General features: G+C 51.8%; 1 protein-coding gene across 2 annotated transcripts; it reads left to right on the plus strand.

The window, feature by feature from the left end:
• The first annotated feature begins 3,498 nt into the window (after positions 1 to 3,498).
• On the plus strand, positions 3,499 to 16,388 carry COG1 (component of oligomeric golgi complex 1). Of its 2 annotated transcripts, XM_032319524.1 has the most exons (14): positions 3,499 to 3,905; positions 6,184 to 6,428; positions 6,579 to 6,760; positions 6,907 to 7,077; positions 9,106 to 9,259; positions 9,988 to 10,198; positions 10,559 to 11,350; positions 12,146 to 12,292; positions 12,767 to 12,928; positions 13,732 to 13,859; positions 14,335 to 14,443; positions 14,857 to 14,966; positions 15,042 to 15,120; positions 16,199 to 16,388. In XM_032319524.1, exons 1-14 carry the CDS (start codon positions 3,588 to 3,590, stop codon positions 16,334 to 16,336), a joined length of 2,946 nt encoding a protein of 981 aa, XP_032175415.1. In that variant the 5' UTR covers positions 3,499 to 3,587; the 3' UTR covers positions 16,337 to 16,388. The 2 variants fall into 2 exon arrangements, with proteins under 2 accessions (XP_032175415.1, XP_032175416.1); XM_032319525.1 differs by lacking the exon at positions 6,184 to 6,428 and having other exon boundaries at positions 3,820 to 3,905.
• Positions 16,389 to 16,999: the final 611 nt, after the last annotated feature.

A 16,999-nucleotide genomic window follows, 5' to 3' on the forward strand; every position in this document is an offset into this window, starting at 1 on the left:
AACCCTTCTATTTCAGGGCGCCTGGGTGGCTCAGGGGGTTAAGCCTCTGCCTTCAAGTCATGATCTCAGGGTCTTGGGATCAAGTCCCGCATTGGGCTCTCTGCTCAGCAGGGAGCCTGCTTCCCTCTCTCCCTCTCTCTGCCTGCCTCTCCATCTACTTGTGATCTCTCTCTCTGTCAAATAAATAAATAAAATATTAAAAAAAAAAGAACCCTTCTATTTCAGGCATTATGCTGCCTTGCTTTCCGTATTCCTATTAAAAAGTAAAGACAAACATGTCCCCCCAACAGTCTGAATGAAACCACAATGCCAGTCGGCCCAGAGACAGCAAACATGTCAGAACAAATTCCCAGTTTTGAAAGCGAGCCCTAGGGGCGCCTGGGTGGCTCAGTGGGTTAAGCCTCTGCCTCATGACCTCAGCTCAGGTCATGATCCCAGGGTCCTGGGATCAAGCCCTGCATCGGGCTCTCTGCTCAGCAGGAAGCCTGCTTCTCCCCCACCATCTCTGCCTGCCTCTCTGTCTACTTGTGATCTCTGTCTGTTAAATAAACAAATAAAATATTAAAAAAGAAAGAAAGAAAGAAAGAAAGAAAGCCCTCCAGCACACAGGCTCTGGGCGACCAGGCTTGGCCACACTGGCAGGTGCCACGTGACCCCAAACCACTCTCCAGCTCTGGTCCGAAACTGCTGAGACAACTGCAGAAGGTAGGAAACAGCGTGGGCACCATCTGAATGTTGCTCAGAATTGTTTGGCCCATCTGTCTCTTGATGTTCTGAAATTTTCTTTGAAGATAATAATGTGACACAAGAAAGATCAAGGACTTTAGAGTCAGGCTGACCGGGATGTGTAGACAGGCTTGGTTGCTGACTAGCTGTGTAATCTCGGGCAGGTGACTTGGTTCTGCTGAACCTGGCTTTATCTAGCAAACAAGCATAAGACCACCTACGCTGTAGGATTATTATTAGGATTAAAGGTAACATATGCAAAGTGCCCGGATGGGGCTCAAAATAACAACTATTATAATTGGCAGAATGCCTGGGTTTCAATTCAGAAGCCCAGGATGATCTAAACATAATCTCTTAAATGTAAACACTGGATGTCTTTTACCCCTTAAAGATTTAAGGTACAAAAAAGAAAATGACGCCAAGACATCCTCTCTTCCCTGCACACGAAAGGCGCGGCACACACTCCGCCTTAAACCAAAACAAAATGATGTCGATAAAACTCGTAAGTGCCCTTTGCTCACGTACCCCTTGAGAAAAACAAAAAGACTAGTTTCTCCTCTCTGCCACTCAGTCCCCAGCACCTTCCTTGTCCGGCTGCGGCTGCGGAAGCTCTTGACCCTCATCCTGGTTTGGAGAGCGCCAGACAGCAAAAAGCCAAACCAAACCAAACCAAACCAAAAACAAACAAACAAAAAAGCCACAGAAGAGGAAGGGGACGCGGAACCTTGATGCAGAAGGGAAAGGAAAAGGAGACAGTCATGGACACCGTACCTCCAGTGCCCGGCTTCCAGGGCAAGAAGTTTTGGCAACAGCCTCTGTAAGGCACTCAGTTCTGCACACAGAAGAGCAACAGCGACATCTTCAGGGCAGCCAGAACTTGGCTTGGGAAGCAGAGGAAAGATCTGCTTTCAGACCATAACCCCGCAGTGAAGATGCCTGCCGAGAGCTGGCCTTTCCTCTACCCGAGATGATAGGTGAGTGCACAGCGCAAGTCCTCTCATACCATCTCCCAAGTCCCCCACCAAAACTGAGGCCTCAACAGGCCTCCCTCTTGCTGTTAGACAGGCAATCAGCCAAACTCTTCCGGAGCTGGAAACTCGGAAGGGTGTGTCAGTTAGGGACTCTAGGGCAACCAACCAGACTGATTTTGATCTTCAAAGAAATGAAATGTGTCAGTAAGAACTGGGCAGCTCGTGCAGTCTCCGGGAAAGCTGGAGAACCAGGCTCAAGAGATGGGAACAAAGGGAAGTGGAAACAGTCAGAACCCAATCAAAGCATAGCACTGGGCCATCAGTTCTGATGAGGGGGCCTCACTGTGGCCACCCACGGCTGCCACCAGCAGCTCGGAGTTCCTGCTGGATTCAATGTCCCTGCTGCCGCCTCCGTCTAAAGCCCCAAGCTGTTGTCTGATTAGCCAATCCCGGGCCCACAGACTTGCATCATAGCTGTAAGAGGTCCCTGGAAAAGATCTCGCCCCACAGAGGTGATTTCCCCAAATACAGAAAAGACATTTCACAGATGCTGGGCAGAGAGCATCAACAAAACGTCCCCTACAGAACGAGACTGATGTGACAGCAAATTGCAGACCTAGCACCATGGTGTGTTTTGAGTCTGTGGGAGGTTGTGTGACAAAGAAGAAAAAGCACATGCCAGGAATTTAAAAATCCCAGGGAGATCCTATCCCTTATTAGCTAAGCAACTCAGGTGGGCAAATAAGCTTCTCTGGGTTTTTGCACGAAATGGAAATATCCCTACCTACTTTGTAAGGCTGATGGGTATACCAACTCAGTTAATTTCGTGTACAGGCTTTGACAATTACACTGAGTAAACCCTTTAGTGTCTTGGGGATCCAGGTTATCCAGCTGTAAAATGAGGATATTCCCTACGTCGCAGGACGTCGTGAGGTGTAAATGAACGGCTTGATTTACAAATTGAAATCTGCTGTTCGGGATTTCCCTCAAAAGAAACAGAGGTGGAGGGTGGACACAAGAGAAGGCTGACCATGAGGTAGCAGTAAACCTGGCGGGTTGGCACAGGACACCATGCTCTCCAGGTTAGCGTGAGTATGAGCTCTTCCATAATAAATGGGTTTTGTTTTTTTAAACGAGGGGTCTTGGAAGTACCTAGAAGAGTAAGGCCCCGCTCCCCGCCGCGCACCCCCAGGCGCTCTCAGCCCCCTCCTCTGGGCCCACCACCCTCCGCCCCACGCGGGAGCCAGAGCATCCTTCCTGGTGAAACCCTGGCTTGAAGTAGAAACGAAAGCCCCCAAATGACGGACATCAAAGAAAAACCGAAGCAAAGCGAGCGGACGCGGGCCTTAGGGAAGAGGCGGTCCGGGACTGCGAAGTCGCCGATGAACCCGAACGGCCCCCAGCCCCACGCGGGCACTGCATTCGGTCAGGGGCCCAGAGAGCGATGACAGCGACGCCACGGAAGGCCGCACGCCCGGTGCCAGGAAGCGCTGCGGCGAGCCGAGGGGTCGGGCTGTGCCGGGCCTTCGGGAGGCTGTGGCTCTCCGCGTCCCGAGCAGGCGGCGCCGTCGGACCGCGGACGCAGAGTTAGGACGCGGCCGGGCGACACCTGCCCCCGGCAGCACCAACCCCGGGGCGGGAGTTTGGATGCCCGCCACAACGCGCGCGCAGACCAACGGCCCGCTCCCGCGCCTGCGCCAAAAAACAACAAAACCACCGCCCGTCTCACCCCGGCCCCGCCCCTCTGCCGCCCGGATGAGCTCCGAACCTGCAAGGCCCGCAGTGGGGCGGAAGCGCTTCCGCCCGCACCCAAAATGGCCGCCGGGCGGGCCTCCGGGCGGAAGTGACCCGTCAGGACGCTCCTGACGGGTCGGTCCTGACGGGTCCACCATGGCGGCCGCGGTCGCTTCTCCCGCGCTGAAGCGGCTGGATCTGCGCGACCCCGCGGCGCTTTTCGAGACACATGGAGCGGAGGAAATCCGAGGGTTGGAGCGCCAGGTGCGGGCCGAGATCGAGCACAAGAAAGAGGAGCTGCGGCAAATGGTGGGCGAGCGGTACCGCGACCTGATCGAGGCGGCCGACACCATCGGCCAGATGCGCCGCTGCGCCGAGGGTCTGGTGGACGCCGTGAAGGCCACCGACCAGTACTGCGCCCGTCTCCGCCAGGCTGGCTCGGCCGTCTCCCGGCCCCCAGAAGAGGAGCCGCAGGTCAGCGCCTCACGCCGGGTCCCGCACCCCGGTCCCGCACCCCCCTGGGGACCCGCCTCCCGCCCTCCCGCGGCCGCCGGTCAGTCCCCGTCCCCGCGCGAGCCTCACCTGCCTTGGGGAAGAGGCTGCTGCGAATTTCTAGACTCCCTTCCTCCGGGGAGAACGCCGGCGGTCCTTTGGCCGTCTGCGGGCCCGGCTCATTCAGCAGCTCCCTTCGGAGCCTTCCTGACTTCCGGGCCCTGATTCCCTCGCCTGTCTCGTGGCTTCGCTGGGCTCTCCCAGCCTTCGATGACAACGCCAGGGGTCTCTCGCTAGACCAGCTCATTCCCTGGGTAACGTTTCCCGACATGCTCACAACCTATTTCTCCCTTATGTTGCCCCCTTCCCCTCATTTGGTTCATTTCTCATCCCAGGCTCTCCCCCACCTCACTCCCGAGAGTAAGCTCCCCAAACCCAAAGAGCTATTCTACCTTTGGTGGAGTCGTTGAATGACCGGACCAGCCGGCAAGCGCCCTTCTTCCAACAGTGGGACATTTTCCTTTTAGGGAACTAAAGTTATTCTAATCAAGTTATCCTAAGTGGGTTTTTTTTTTTTTTTCCTTCAAACGCTAATGATTAGACCTGGCGTGCGTGGAACGATTCAGCCCTAAGTGCATCCTAATACTGGAACAGCATTTTGCATTCCTAGGGAATATCGACTTAGGAATGACTAAGTGAACCGGTAGGGAGGGTCAGAAAGATAAACCGGGAGTTTGTTAACGACCCCTTACAGGGGAAGAACCCTATAGGACATGGAAGAACTTCCAAAATACAACTTAGAACTTCTCCCTCTCGGAACTTTTTAATACGACTGTGTTTTAGAAGAATCTGGGTCAGTGGGCAGGGCTCACACAACACAACCTTTGAAATGAGAGACCTCCTCCCTCTCCTCTCTAAGCTGTGCATTTATACCTGCCTCCTCCTGGGCGGCCAGCCTTTCCTATGGCTGAAGATTGATTCGTGGTTTATTAGAAAGCTAACTGGTACTGTGCCTGACTTTAGAAATGTATTTATTTTTTATAGTTGTTATATCTGAGTTATTCTCAGACCCACAAAAATTTGAGTGCCTTCTGTGTGTCCAGGCACAAAGAAACAGAAGCCCTCTAATTCCTGCTCTGAAGGAGCTTACAATCTAGTCGAGGGATTAAATGCATGGAAAGTTGATGAGAAAACTGAATAATTCAGAGTAACAGTAGAAAGCATTTTAGGATAATGGGTGATTGATTAGAAAATAATTACGTAATTTACCGTGTGGTTTCTGAAGGAAGTCACTTGAGGCTTGAGTCCTTCTCGGTAAGGAGGGCCTTCATGACAGATGAGATTTGGAATGTAGGTCTGGAGTATGAAAAGATAAGAACAGGTAATCAGTTTGATTAAAGCAGGAGTTCTCAGTCCTGGTGCTTTTGACATTTGGGGCTAGATCACTGTGTTGTAGACGGTTGTGTGCATTCTATGATGTTTATAAGCAACTCTGGCCTCGACTCACTAGACACCTCTAGTACCCTTCTTCCCCCTCCTGACGTCTTCAGATCAGAACCATCGGAAGGATATGAATCTCCTGGGAACTTGGGAGTGGAGTGCTTAGGTATGCTAAGATATGTATGGAAGGCAGATGACTAAAATTTTGGTAGGGAAATGAATTTAGCTTTGAACATACCGATTATGGAATGGCAGAGAAACTTAGCAGGGCAGCAACAGGAAAGGCGCCCGTGGGACTTGGGAGTGGCGAGGTCTAAAAAAGAGGTGGGTGTGGTGTTCTGCTAAGAGGTGATGCTCTAGGGTAGGAGTCCTGGAGTAAGGCAGACTGAGACAGGGAGAGGCCTGAGCACTACACCGATGAAGATCTGACGGATAGTAACAAAGGAGTCCTTCACACACTCAGAGAAGCAGGAGCAAGTGTAGGGAGGCTGAATGTCAGAAGAAGGAAGGAGAAAGCTCACTTGAGTGGTGGTCTGTAGGGCTCCATGCTGTCAGGGATAACCAGGCTGAGATGACCAAATTAAGTTTGTGTCTCCATGGGACTGAGCCCAGGTGCACCCAGCTGGGAGGGTTGGGTGGGCTATACACCGCTCCCGACTCGAGTCATTCCTCAACACCTAACTTTGAGACCTTTACCAAGTGGCATGGACTCGGGCATAAAGCTTTGTACCCTACAGTACCCCCACATTTCTCCACAAGCCTGCCGGACGCTGACCTTGCACTTGTGTGTTCTGCCTTTGTGCTGTGCCTTCCCCTGTAGCCCCAGCAGCCTTCGCAGGAGAAGTTCTACAGCATGGCTGCCCAGATCAAGCTACTCTTAGAAATTCCTGAGAAGATCTGGAGCTCAATGGAGGCCTCCCAGTATCTCCACGCCACACAGCTCTACCTGCTCTGCTGCCACCTTCACAACCTGCTCCAGCTGGATTCCTCTGGTTCCCGATTCAGCCCTGTCCTCTCACGATTCCCCATACTCATCCGGCAGGTCGCGGCAGCCAGCCACTTCCGGTACGTGGATCCAGCGAAAAGATCTGCTCTAGGGATGGCCATACTTCACCACTACCGGTTTACGGAACGTGTCTTCTATCCTGATATACCAAGGTCCTTCTTCCCAAGATGTAAAAAATTCCCTGTTGCTCTCTTTCCTCATCTTCCTAGGTCAACTATTCTGCATGAAAGTAAGATGCTGCTCAAATGCCAAGCCGTGTCTGACCAAGCTGTGGCTGAGGCCCTGTGCTCCATAATGCTCTTAGAAGAGAGTTCTCCTCGCCAAGCCCTAACAGACTTCCTGTTGGCCAGAAAGACAGCTATTCAGAAACTTCTAAACCAGCCACAACATGGTGGGTTTGGCTTCTTTCCAAAATAAAGTCCTTAAACAAGGGAATGGAGAAGGGGGAGCCGAGGGGAGACTGAAGCACCTAGAATGTTCTCTGTTTCTCACTTTACTAAAGAAAACCGTTTACAGAAGGATGGTTTCTTCTTGTAGGTGCCGGCATCAAGGCCCAGATTTGCTCATTAGTGGAGCTGCTGGCTACCACTTTGAACCAAGCTCATGCTCTTTTCTACACTTTACCAGAAGGTCAGCTGCCAGATCCGTCCCTGCCATGTGGCTTGCTCTTCTCAACTCTGGAGACCATCACAGGCCAGCATCCTCCCGGTGAGCTCTTAACCAACCTTCCTTATTCTCAGGTTATTCATCTGTTATCGACTCGGCACCTGCCATGTGGCTGCTAGTGCTGGGCTCTGGGGATACAGCAGTGCACTGGACAGATACGGACCCCATCTTCATGGAGGCCACGGTCTAGTGGTAGAGGCAAATACTGAACTCACAAATACTTATCAAATAACAAAATGGCCACTACTATGGAGGCAAAGTACAAGTTGATTTGGGAACACTGAAAAGGAGGCACCCCACCAGTGACGCTTTCCCTGGAGAATGATTTTTTTTTTTTTTTTAAAGATTGTATTTATTTATTTGAGAGAGAGAGAGACCTTGAGTGGGGAGACGGTCAGAGGGAGAAGCAGACTCCCCGTGGAGCTGGGAGCCCGATGTGGGACTCGATCCTGGTACTCCTGGATCATGACTTCGGCTGAAGGCAGTTGCTTAACCAGCTGAGCCAGCCAGGCACCCTGGAGAATATTTAAAACCTGAAAGTTCAGTAAGAGTTAGGTGAAGAAGGCAAGGGAAAGAGTTCCAGGCAACAGGGGTGGGATGTGCAAAGGTCCTGAGGCAAGGAAGATGTTCATATATTTGAGAAACTAAAAGTAAGCAAGGGAAGCTAAGGGGGATTGGGTGGGAGGAAGAGCAGCATGAGGAGAGACATGGCCAGTCTATTAGATGTGACCAGATAATGCAGAGCTGTGCAGACCAGGCTAGGGAATTTGGACTTTATCCAGAGGACGATGGATAGCTTGTGAGGACGTTCCAGGCTTACTCGTCTTCTACAATATGTTCCCATACATCCTGTGCTTTTATTTGATAGCATTTATCCTAACTGGAATTAAATACAGTTGGCTTTTACATGGCAGAGGTTCTCCATGGGGTCTGGAGTGGATGCCAAGAGCTCACCTGGGAGGCTGTCGTCATTACCTGGGTGGCAGATGATGGGGGCCAACTGGACAACTTGGACATCTGTTTAGCAGGGCATTTGGTGGATTGGTGGGGAGGGTTTGGAAAGGAGGTGTCCAGGTTTACTAGAAGAGGAGCTGGTTTGAAAGGGCTGATTATGAGTTCACTCTTAAAAATATTGCTTTAGGGACAGTTAAGAAAATATTGCTTTAGGGACAGTTAAGCCCCTGGAACGGGAATGCGGAGTGGGCAGGTGACTGTGGGTCCAGAACAGCAATAAGAGGTCCGGCTGGAGACACAGATCTGTGCACACGGCTGTTGTCTGAAGCTGTGGGGCCATGACAGGAAGAAGAGAGGATGGCAGAGGACTGTGCCTCGGTGCTCCAGAACACAGGCCAGGTGGAGGAGGCCCAGCCAAGGGTAGCAGAGAAACAGCATGAAGACAGCCACCTGGTCATTTTCAGAGAGACAGATGTATTATGTAGCCTCTCCTTGGGCTTTCTTTATCTTCCGAGGGAGCCACTTCCTTATGCCCTGGCTTCCCTCTCGGTGCTTCCACCTAATGCTTTACCCCCTCGTGCAAGGTGAGTGTGGGCTAATTATCATGGCTTTGGACGACAAGTGCAAAGGACCCTAGAAGGACTCCTGTGTTTCCAACTCTGGAGGTGCTCGCTCACGCACAGAACACAGTGAAGGGGCCCCCCAGAGTCACCCCACAGATGCCTGTGTCCTTCTTGGGAAGACACCTCTGAGGTGCTGCAGCCCACCAGCCAGGTGCGGGGTCTCCCGCTGGCCGGAGGATGGTGAGGAAAGGGAGACTGTCACCTGGTGACAGCTTCGAGGGCCGAGCGTGGCGCGCTCAGTACTGCTTTCCCTCCCTGCCTTGTCCCCACTTCCTTCCTCCCTGTCCTCCCCCTTGTCTGCTGGGGTGCCCAGAGTTGGCGGGAAGCTGCCAGTCCCCTGATGAACATACATTCTAGACTTTCCTATCCCAGGGGTCCAGGCTGACATGCCCAGAGGAAGACTAGATGATTTTTGGAAATTGCTTCTAGGTCCATTTTTTAACATGCCTTTCAAAGGACGGCCCCGATGACTTGTCGCTGGGCCTTCTCTTAGGAAAGGGCACCGGCGCTCTGCAGGAGATGAAGCTCTGCAGCTGGTTCAGACACCTGCCGGCGTCTGTCGTCCACTTCCGGCCGGCGCTCCGGACCCTGGCGCAGCCCGTCAGCCAGGAGTACCTGAAAGACACGCTGCGGAGATGGATCCACATGTGAGTAACCAGAACTTTCCTGAGGCCGGCAGGGACCACCCATGCAGCCACACGAGGGCCAGTGAGGCCACTGAGAAAGGAGGGAGAGGCGTGATCGTCCAGACAGTGCTCTGCATGTGCCCTCTGGGTCGTACCAATCACTGGCTCAGCCCGCGGACACTGCCTTCGTGGCCGGTTAGCCCCAACTGTGAAGAACCAAAAATGAGATCGTCTTTCAGATATTACCTACAGGATTTAATATTCTGTGTAAGAGTTCGGCCACTCTTAAGTTTTTATTTAAATGCAATGGTTTTTGAAGCCATTCCAGGGGGCTCTAGACTTCCTTCCAAACAGATACCTCAGGGAGGCGAGGGTGGACCTCACCCCCAAACTTCACCAGAAATGCTGTTTATACATATTTATAAAAACCCTGAGAGATACAAGTACTAATGTGGGGACCCAGATAGAGGTTTTCGAGTGGAGTCCTGCTTTTCTTTTTTTTTTAATTTAATTTATTTAAAAGACAGATCACAAGTAGGCAGAGAGGCAGGCGGAGAGAGAGAGAAACAGGCTCCCTGCTGAGCAGAGAGCCCGATGCAGGGCTCCATCCCAGGACCCTGGGATCATTACTGGAGCCGAAGGCAGAGGCTTTAACCCACTGAGCTACCCAGGTGCCCCTGCTGCTTTTCTTAATAAAGGTGTGAAAACCGTGAATCTAATCAGATCCAAGAAACATGATTTTGTCGCAGGTGTAACGAAGACATTAAAAACGGGATCACCAACCTGCTTACGTACGTGAAGAACGTGCAAGGTCTCGCAGGGGTCCGCGATGCCATATGGAAACTACTTACCAGCGAATCCACCAGTCACAGCTGGGAGGTGATATGTGAGCGGCTTCTCGAGAAGCCGCTCTTGTTCTGGGAGGATCTGATGCAGCAGCTGTTCCTGGACCGATTACAGGTGAGGAGATCACATGGTCCGGGTGCTCCTGGCCAGTCCTAGTACAAGCTTTTGACTGGGGGAACTTGGGTCCCCTCCTGAGTGTACTCTTTCTCGGCTGACTGACTCAGGGATGGCTCTTCTGGAAAACGAACCATAGAAATGAGCAGAGATCCAGACTCTGGTGCAGAACGAGACCACGCCTCTGTCACCTGATCGGGAACGCGTCTGTAGCCATCAGTGACGGCTCCTTTCTCTGCCACCACTGCGTCATCCTCCTGAGCATGCTGGAGAACACGCAGAGTGCCAGGATGGACTGCCGCTTGGGGCAGATTTCCTGACAGGAGTCCTGACTGGAACTCCTCTCTTGCTTTCTTTCAGACTCTGACCAAAGAAGGCTTTGATTCCATCTCCACCAGCTCCGAGGAGCTGCTCGTCTCGGCCCTGCAGGAGCTTGAGGGCAACGCCAGCAGCTCCAGTTCCAATAAGCACATCCACTTTGAGCACAACATGTCTCTCTTCCTGTGGTCCGAGAGCCCACAAGACCTGCCTCCTGACGCCGCCTGGGTGAGCGTGGCGCACCGAGGGCCCTTGGCCAGCAGTGGGCTCTCCATGAAAGCACAGGCCATCAGCCCTTGTGTCCAGAACTTCTGCTCTGCCCTGGATTCTAAACTGAAGGTGAAGCTGGATGACCTCCTGGCTTACCTCCCCTCCACGGACGCATCCCTGACCAAGGACATCTCCCCCGGGCCTGCCAAGGGCTGTGCCTTCGACAGGTATGCGGATGCTGGGACCGTGCGGGAGACGCTGCAGACCCACTCGGTGGCGTGCATCAAGCACATCACAGAGCGCGTCCAGGCAGAGCTGCAGGGCGCCGAGCAGGCCATGCAGGGGCAGCAGGATGTCCTCGGCGGTGTCAAGTTGCCTGCGGTGCTCTTCATGGCCAGACTCTGCCAGTCTCTGGGAGACCTGTGTCCCCATCTGAAGCAGTGCATCTTAGGAAAGTCAGGGAGCTCCGAGAAACCTGCAAGGGATCCCAGGGCTCTGAAAAAACAAGGAAAGGGGAAAACACAGGAAATAATTCCTGTGCAGACCAAGTGGCAGGAAGTTAAGGAACTCCTCCTCCAGCAGAGCGTGATGGGCTACCGTGTCTGGAGCTCAGCAGTTGTGAAGGTGAGTGACTCGCACACCGTCTTCCCGTGCTCACCAGGCAGCCCCATCCTGCCTCCCTTCCGTCATGTTCCAGGCTGGCCAGTGCAAGCAGGTCTTTTTTTCTTTTGAGAAAAATTCAATAAAACCTATTTTATTTTATATCTCTGTGATGTACCTGTAAGTATTGAACTAGGGAGATGTCAGTTGTAACAAAGATGGCATGTGTAGCTTTGGCATAGCTTGACTTTCCAGTCTACTTCTATTTTTTTTTTTTAATTTGTTTCTTTAAATTCAGTTAATTAACATACAACGTATTACTGGTTTCAGAGGTACAGGGCTGGAATTCATCAATCTTACATAATACTCAGTGCTCACTGCGTCGCGTGCTCGAGGGAGTAAGAGTTCTTACTTCAGTTGCTTCCACTTCTCTTGGCTAGTGAGACAGCACAGATGTAAAAACCTTTTCCATTCAAATGTTTAGCCTAGATTTTATAGACACAAACTCTGGCTTTTTGTCCTTCCATCTGATAAGAATGACAGACCTCCCTGGACAAGGGTCTAAATTCCCCACTCTTCCACCCAAATGTCCTATCTCCCGCAGTCTCCCCTGGTGTCTTCAGGGGTGGCCCCTGACATGTGTAAGGTAGTTACTACAAAATTCCCAAGGCTGACGTAATCAGCCTGAGAGTGACGTTTCCACTTGCCACCCTGCACGTGACTGAAGCAGCAGAAGCTGGGCTGAAGAGAACTCAAGTAGTTTGAGATAGTCCGTAAAGGAGCTGAGTGGCCTGTTGGTGATCTGCCTTTTATTACCAGGTTTTGGCTCATGGATTCACCCAGTCGTTACTTTTGGATGATGCCGGCTCAGTCCTGGCCACAGCCACCAGCTGGGATGAACTAGAAATCCAAGAGGAGGCCGAGTCCGGCAGCAGTGTCACGTCCACAATCCGACTCCCTGTACAGGTGAGCGGGTGCCCCCAGGAGAGCACCTGTGGGACGGACTGGGCCAAACAGCCCGCTCTGCAGAGAGGAAAAAGACAGGAACATCAGCCAACATACAGCTTCCTCAAAGAGCCAAAAGTGGTATTGGTAACTTTCTGCCATGGGAGGAGTAGACATTGGGCCAAGTAGGGAGTGGACTGTCAGAGAAGTCAGCTAATGATTATTTCCTGTGTAGCCTGGGCTCTGCTTGTTGGAGAGCTGCTCGCCCCAAAGTGAAAACAGCATAACACATAGTGCCACCTGCCAGGTCAGCCCCCAGCCACCAGAGCAGTGAGAGCGATGGTCACTTTTATCTATTAACTGGCCAGCTTGGAGGGGGTGCCTGGGAGGTCCAGGTCCTGGAGCATGAGCCTAGTAAGGATAAATGGACCCACTTTTACCACGTCTCATTCAGTGGCAGCAGGTCACTGACTCGACAGTCCTTTGTTCTTGTAGCCATCCTGGTACGTCCAGTCCTTCCTGTTTAGCCTCTGCCAGGAAATTAATCGGGTTGGAGGCCACGCTTTGCCAAAAGTGACACTGCAGGAGATGCTGAAAAGCTGTATGGTCCAAGTGCTGGCTGCCTATGAGAAACTTGCAGAAGAAAAACAGGTGAAGGTAGGTGTTTGAATTTTTTCCCTCTAAAAACCTGATGTTTTTTCCCTCGGGTTTGGGCAGTTCCCAGCAAGGATTCCAAGTGTCTACACTCAGTGCGGGCTAATCAGCTAATTGGCAGTGGCTTCCCATTCTGCAAGTTCATCATGCCCCCTCCCCAGCATCAAGCAGGTCCGTACTAAAAGGCAGTTCAGTGGGAAGGGAAAAAGGCCTGGTGTCCAACCCCAGCACTGCCGTGTATGTGCTGTAGCCTTGGACAAATCACGAAGCTTTCTTGGTTTTTCTGGGGTCAAGTGTGGTCACTTGGAGAACTGCTTGGGAGGAGTGGCGGGTGACCGTGCCCAGGGCAGCATGTGGCACACAGAGGCGCTCGCCTGAGCGAGCTCCTGTCTCCCAACCCCCCACCGCCCTCACCCCTTCCCTGGAATATTCTGCCTGCAGTGGATATTCCCGTTTCATTAGTGATACGTTTAAGATAGCACCAGCTCCTGACCTGGGAGAGAATTCAGGGACGTCTTCTCTCCTGAGCTTCCACAAAATGCCTCTCCTTCATACAACAGATTTTTTTTCTTCAAAAAGGGCAGTCTGGAGCACCCTAAGCCTTTGTTTGAAGGTTTTCAGTTTGGTTTAAGATCAAGTTTTGAACAAAACCCATTGTTGTGACATCAAACTGCCCTTGTTGAGTACACAAAGCTGGTGCTTCTGAAGCAACAAGCTGTATCCCAAACTAAAACATGAAGCTGTTTACTCTGCTCCCGTTACAAATCCTCTCCCTTCTTGGGTGGGGACGGGAAATTCATCTGCAGAAAGAAGGCGCCTTCCCAATGACCCAGAATCGGGCCCTGCAGCTGCTCTATGATCTGCGCTGTCTCAGTGTTGTTCTGACGGCCAGGGGTGAGGAGGTGAAGACTGGCCGCAACAGACAAGACTCCAGGTACGCGCGCCCCAGCAGGTGCTGCCAGGGCCGCCTCTGCTGAGGACACACAGCTCCTTTCCAGAAAGCCACCAAGAGACAGCCTCTCGTCGTGCATTAGCTGTTGGCTTTAACCAGGAAGTGCTCGCATGACCAGCTAGATGAGTAATGGCCACCTGCTGGTAAATGCCATGGTCAAGTGCGGTGGGCGGAATCTCAGGCCTCTCTCTTCTGAGTCAGCCTACCAACTCTTGGGTATAAATTGAGCCTCTGACTCTGTCGCTGACATGAGGAAGGAAAGGACTTCACTCAGACATCTCAGCAGGCAGGTTAAAACTCTTGAGGATTACCCAAGCCTGATGGGCAGTGACAAGTGCTACCAAGCCAGCAAGTAAGAATAAATCCAAATACGGGGTTTCGTTAGCACTGAAATGCCATAAGGTTGGGTTTTGACCTAAAAAAAAAATGTGAAGAATAATCATACTCCTCTTTCCAGACTTGAGAAAGTGGCTGACTATCTAGAGGCGCTCATTGACCCATTTGACCTGGATGTTTTCACGCCGCACCTCAACAGCAACCTTAACCGCCTGGTGCAGCGAACTTCTGTAAGTCCCAGACACGCTCAGCATGAACGCAGAGCCGCGGGCTCAGACGGCGGTGTGAACCCGCTCCAGCCCTTAGTACTCTGGCTGGCAGCGTTGGGAGGGGGCCGGGATGCAAATAGCTCAGGTTAGTTGGAAGGACTGAAAGAGGATTAGGTTAAAATCTCACTGCAGAGGCAGCCGTGAGCCCTCCAGCTGTAGGTAAGGATTAACGAGGTTTTATCGAGGCCTCGGAAAGAGCGATGTGACTCTGGGATTCTGACCTGTGGGCAGTGAAAAAGGTAATTCTAAAGCATAAACATGCTGCAAGGAACATTCCCCAAAAGGACAGTGAGAAACAAGAGAAGGGATTTTCTCTTTTTAATTGGACAGGGACAAGCCCCGCCTGTCCCTGTGCCCCACTTCCTGTCTGTCAGGTTCTGTTCGGACTGGTCACTGGAACAGAGAATCCTTTCACCCCCCGGAGCTGCACATTCAACTCGCAAGAACCCCATAACATACTGCCGCTGGCGTCGAGTCAGATCAGGTGAGGAGTCAGAGCTTGTGTGAGGGCCCCGAGCTTCCTGTTCATGCCACTGAAATTCTTCATCTTGTCTTGGAGGTTTGGCCTTCTTCCACTGAGCATGACAAGTGCCCGAAAGGCCAAATCAACCAGCAGAAACATCGAAACCAAAGCCCAGGTAAGTGCCGAGAGCAGGGGGCATCCCCGGGGGATCCGGTCCCTGTCTCCCACCAAACCGCCCGACCAGCTCCCCTTTCAGTAATCGATAAAGAACCGAAGGACAAAATGCACTAATGCTGCTTTTAATGGCGGCGCAATATAGAAGTACAAGGTTTCACTAGCTTGAGCTGAGAGGAGTTTTAAACGATGCCCATTTATACTATCCAGTAGCCTCATAATAGAGACGTTATCTCAGGCTGCCAAGGCTGTAGAAAACAGGACAGGATGGAGTTTATTTCTTGCTGTTCGCAGGGTGGAAGAGGTAACCGCTTAACCCAGCACTACCACTGTACCTGTTTAGAAAAAAACAACTTGTTTTGTTGCGGTGGCTTCATCCTCCTAGTTCTTGCAGTTGGGTGGGAGAAAGGGAATTTGCTTCCTCGAGTTTGACATTTTGTTAATACACGTTTTATTTCAGTCGACTGCCATCTCTTAGGCCCGCAGGAGCCCTCCTGGGTATTTCTGAGTTGTGTCGTGTACGCGTGTGCTTGAGCCCAGACGGCTTGTCTTCTCACAGCATCTAGTTCTGTTTGCTTTCCTCTTGGGACAGAATATGCTAGCAATGTGTCCTTTCCACTTTCCCTGCCATCAAACCCAGTAGGACCAAACTTTGCCTCAAACATCTGGTTGTACAACATGGGAGGCGAGAGTGAAAAAGCACAGGCTCCCCACCCAGGCCTTCCCCTCCGCAGGCCGGGGCAGCCGGCGCTCCCCGAGAACCCTGACTCTCTGCTTCAAGTACTGACCTATAAGTTCTGTCCGTAGGAGAGGCTCAGACCACAGAAAGGAGGTACCTATGTTTACCCTTTTCCTAGGATAGTCCTCCTCTTCAAATGTTCATTCTGTCCCATAAGATCCCATTTTGTCCCCTATGTCCTTTGTCAGGGTTGACAAAGCACAGAGTCCCCTGGCTAGAGCTATCCATGCTTCTGAGATCCGCTTGTGTGTGCCGTGTGGACTCCGCGTGCCGTGGCGGGTGTGAGCAGGCAGGAGGGTCTGGGTAGACTCTAAGGCACTTTCCTCTACATGCATGGCAGGTTGTCCCCCCGGCACTCTCCCGAGCGGGTGACCCAGCACAGCCTGGCTCCTTGTTCCGACAGCTGGTCAGTGAGGAAGAAGACGCGTCCACGCCTTCGTTGTTCAAGCTAGGTTGGCTCTCTAGTATGACTAAGTAACACGGGAACATATCCGTCTCTCTCTAAATAAATACTACATCATTTCTGCTAACGGCGCCTCTGCTTGTTTGTTTCTAAGCCACACCAGTCTTTCCAGTTTCAACGGTGGAATGTGGCCCCCCAGTACCATTAGGGGTTTCTTTACGCATACAGTGACTCCTTGTCCAATGGTTTCACAACACTTGTGACTTGAGACAGCAGTTCAGATAGCTTACAGTCGGTCAGCATTCCCCAGCGCCTTAGTTCTTGAACCCCAAAGCGGATTCCCAGCAAGATCACGGAAACTGCTGATAGAACAAGTCAGTGAGTGAGACAAAGGTCATTACGTACTCCTCAACTGTCCGAACTGTGCCCTGTTTCCTACTAAGTCTGAGATGGAGGCTTTGGAGTAACGGTAGCGGAAGTGAGCCGGGTATACAAGTCTGAAAGACATTCTCTCTGGAGATACAAATATATAACAAAGAGAGAAGATAGTTACTAGCAAGGCTGCTTCACTGACACAGTCTAACTTGGATCTGATTGTTCTCCTGTTACAGAGGAGAGAGTACTTTCAACAGGACGTCTACATACTAAGAGGTAGTATGGCAATTAGTTTCAGTGCAAGACTGAATCAAGCTTTCTGTATTTTGGAAAACAACTTAGGTTTTTTTCATGGAAACTAGA

This window comes from Mustela erminea, chromosome 18, assembly GCF_009829155.1.
Source record: "Mustela erminea isolate mMusErm1 chromosome 18, mMusErm1.Pri, whole genome shotgun sequence".
NCBI lineage: Eukaryota > Metazoa > Chordata > Mammalia > Carnivora > Mustelidae > Mustela > Mustela erminea.

Bases quoted from the DNA above. Each gene is read 5' to 3' on its own strand.
- COG1 (XM_032319524.1), top strand. From the start codon at position 3,588: ATGGCGGCCGCGGTCGCTTCTCCCGCGCTGAAGCGGCTGGATCTGCGC. The intron at 6,429-6,578 runs GTACGTGGATCC...TCATCTTCCTAG, and splicing joins GCGGCAGCCAGCCACTTCCG to GTCAACTATTCTGCATGAAA. The intron at 15,121-16,198 runs GTAAGTGCCGAG...CATGCATGGCAG, and splicing joins ACATCGAAACCAAAGCCCAG to GTTGTCCCCCCGGCACTCTC.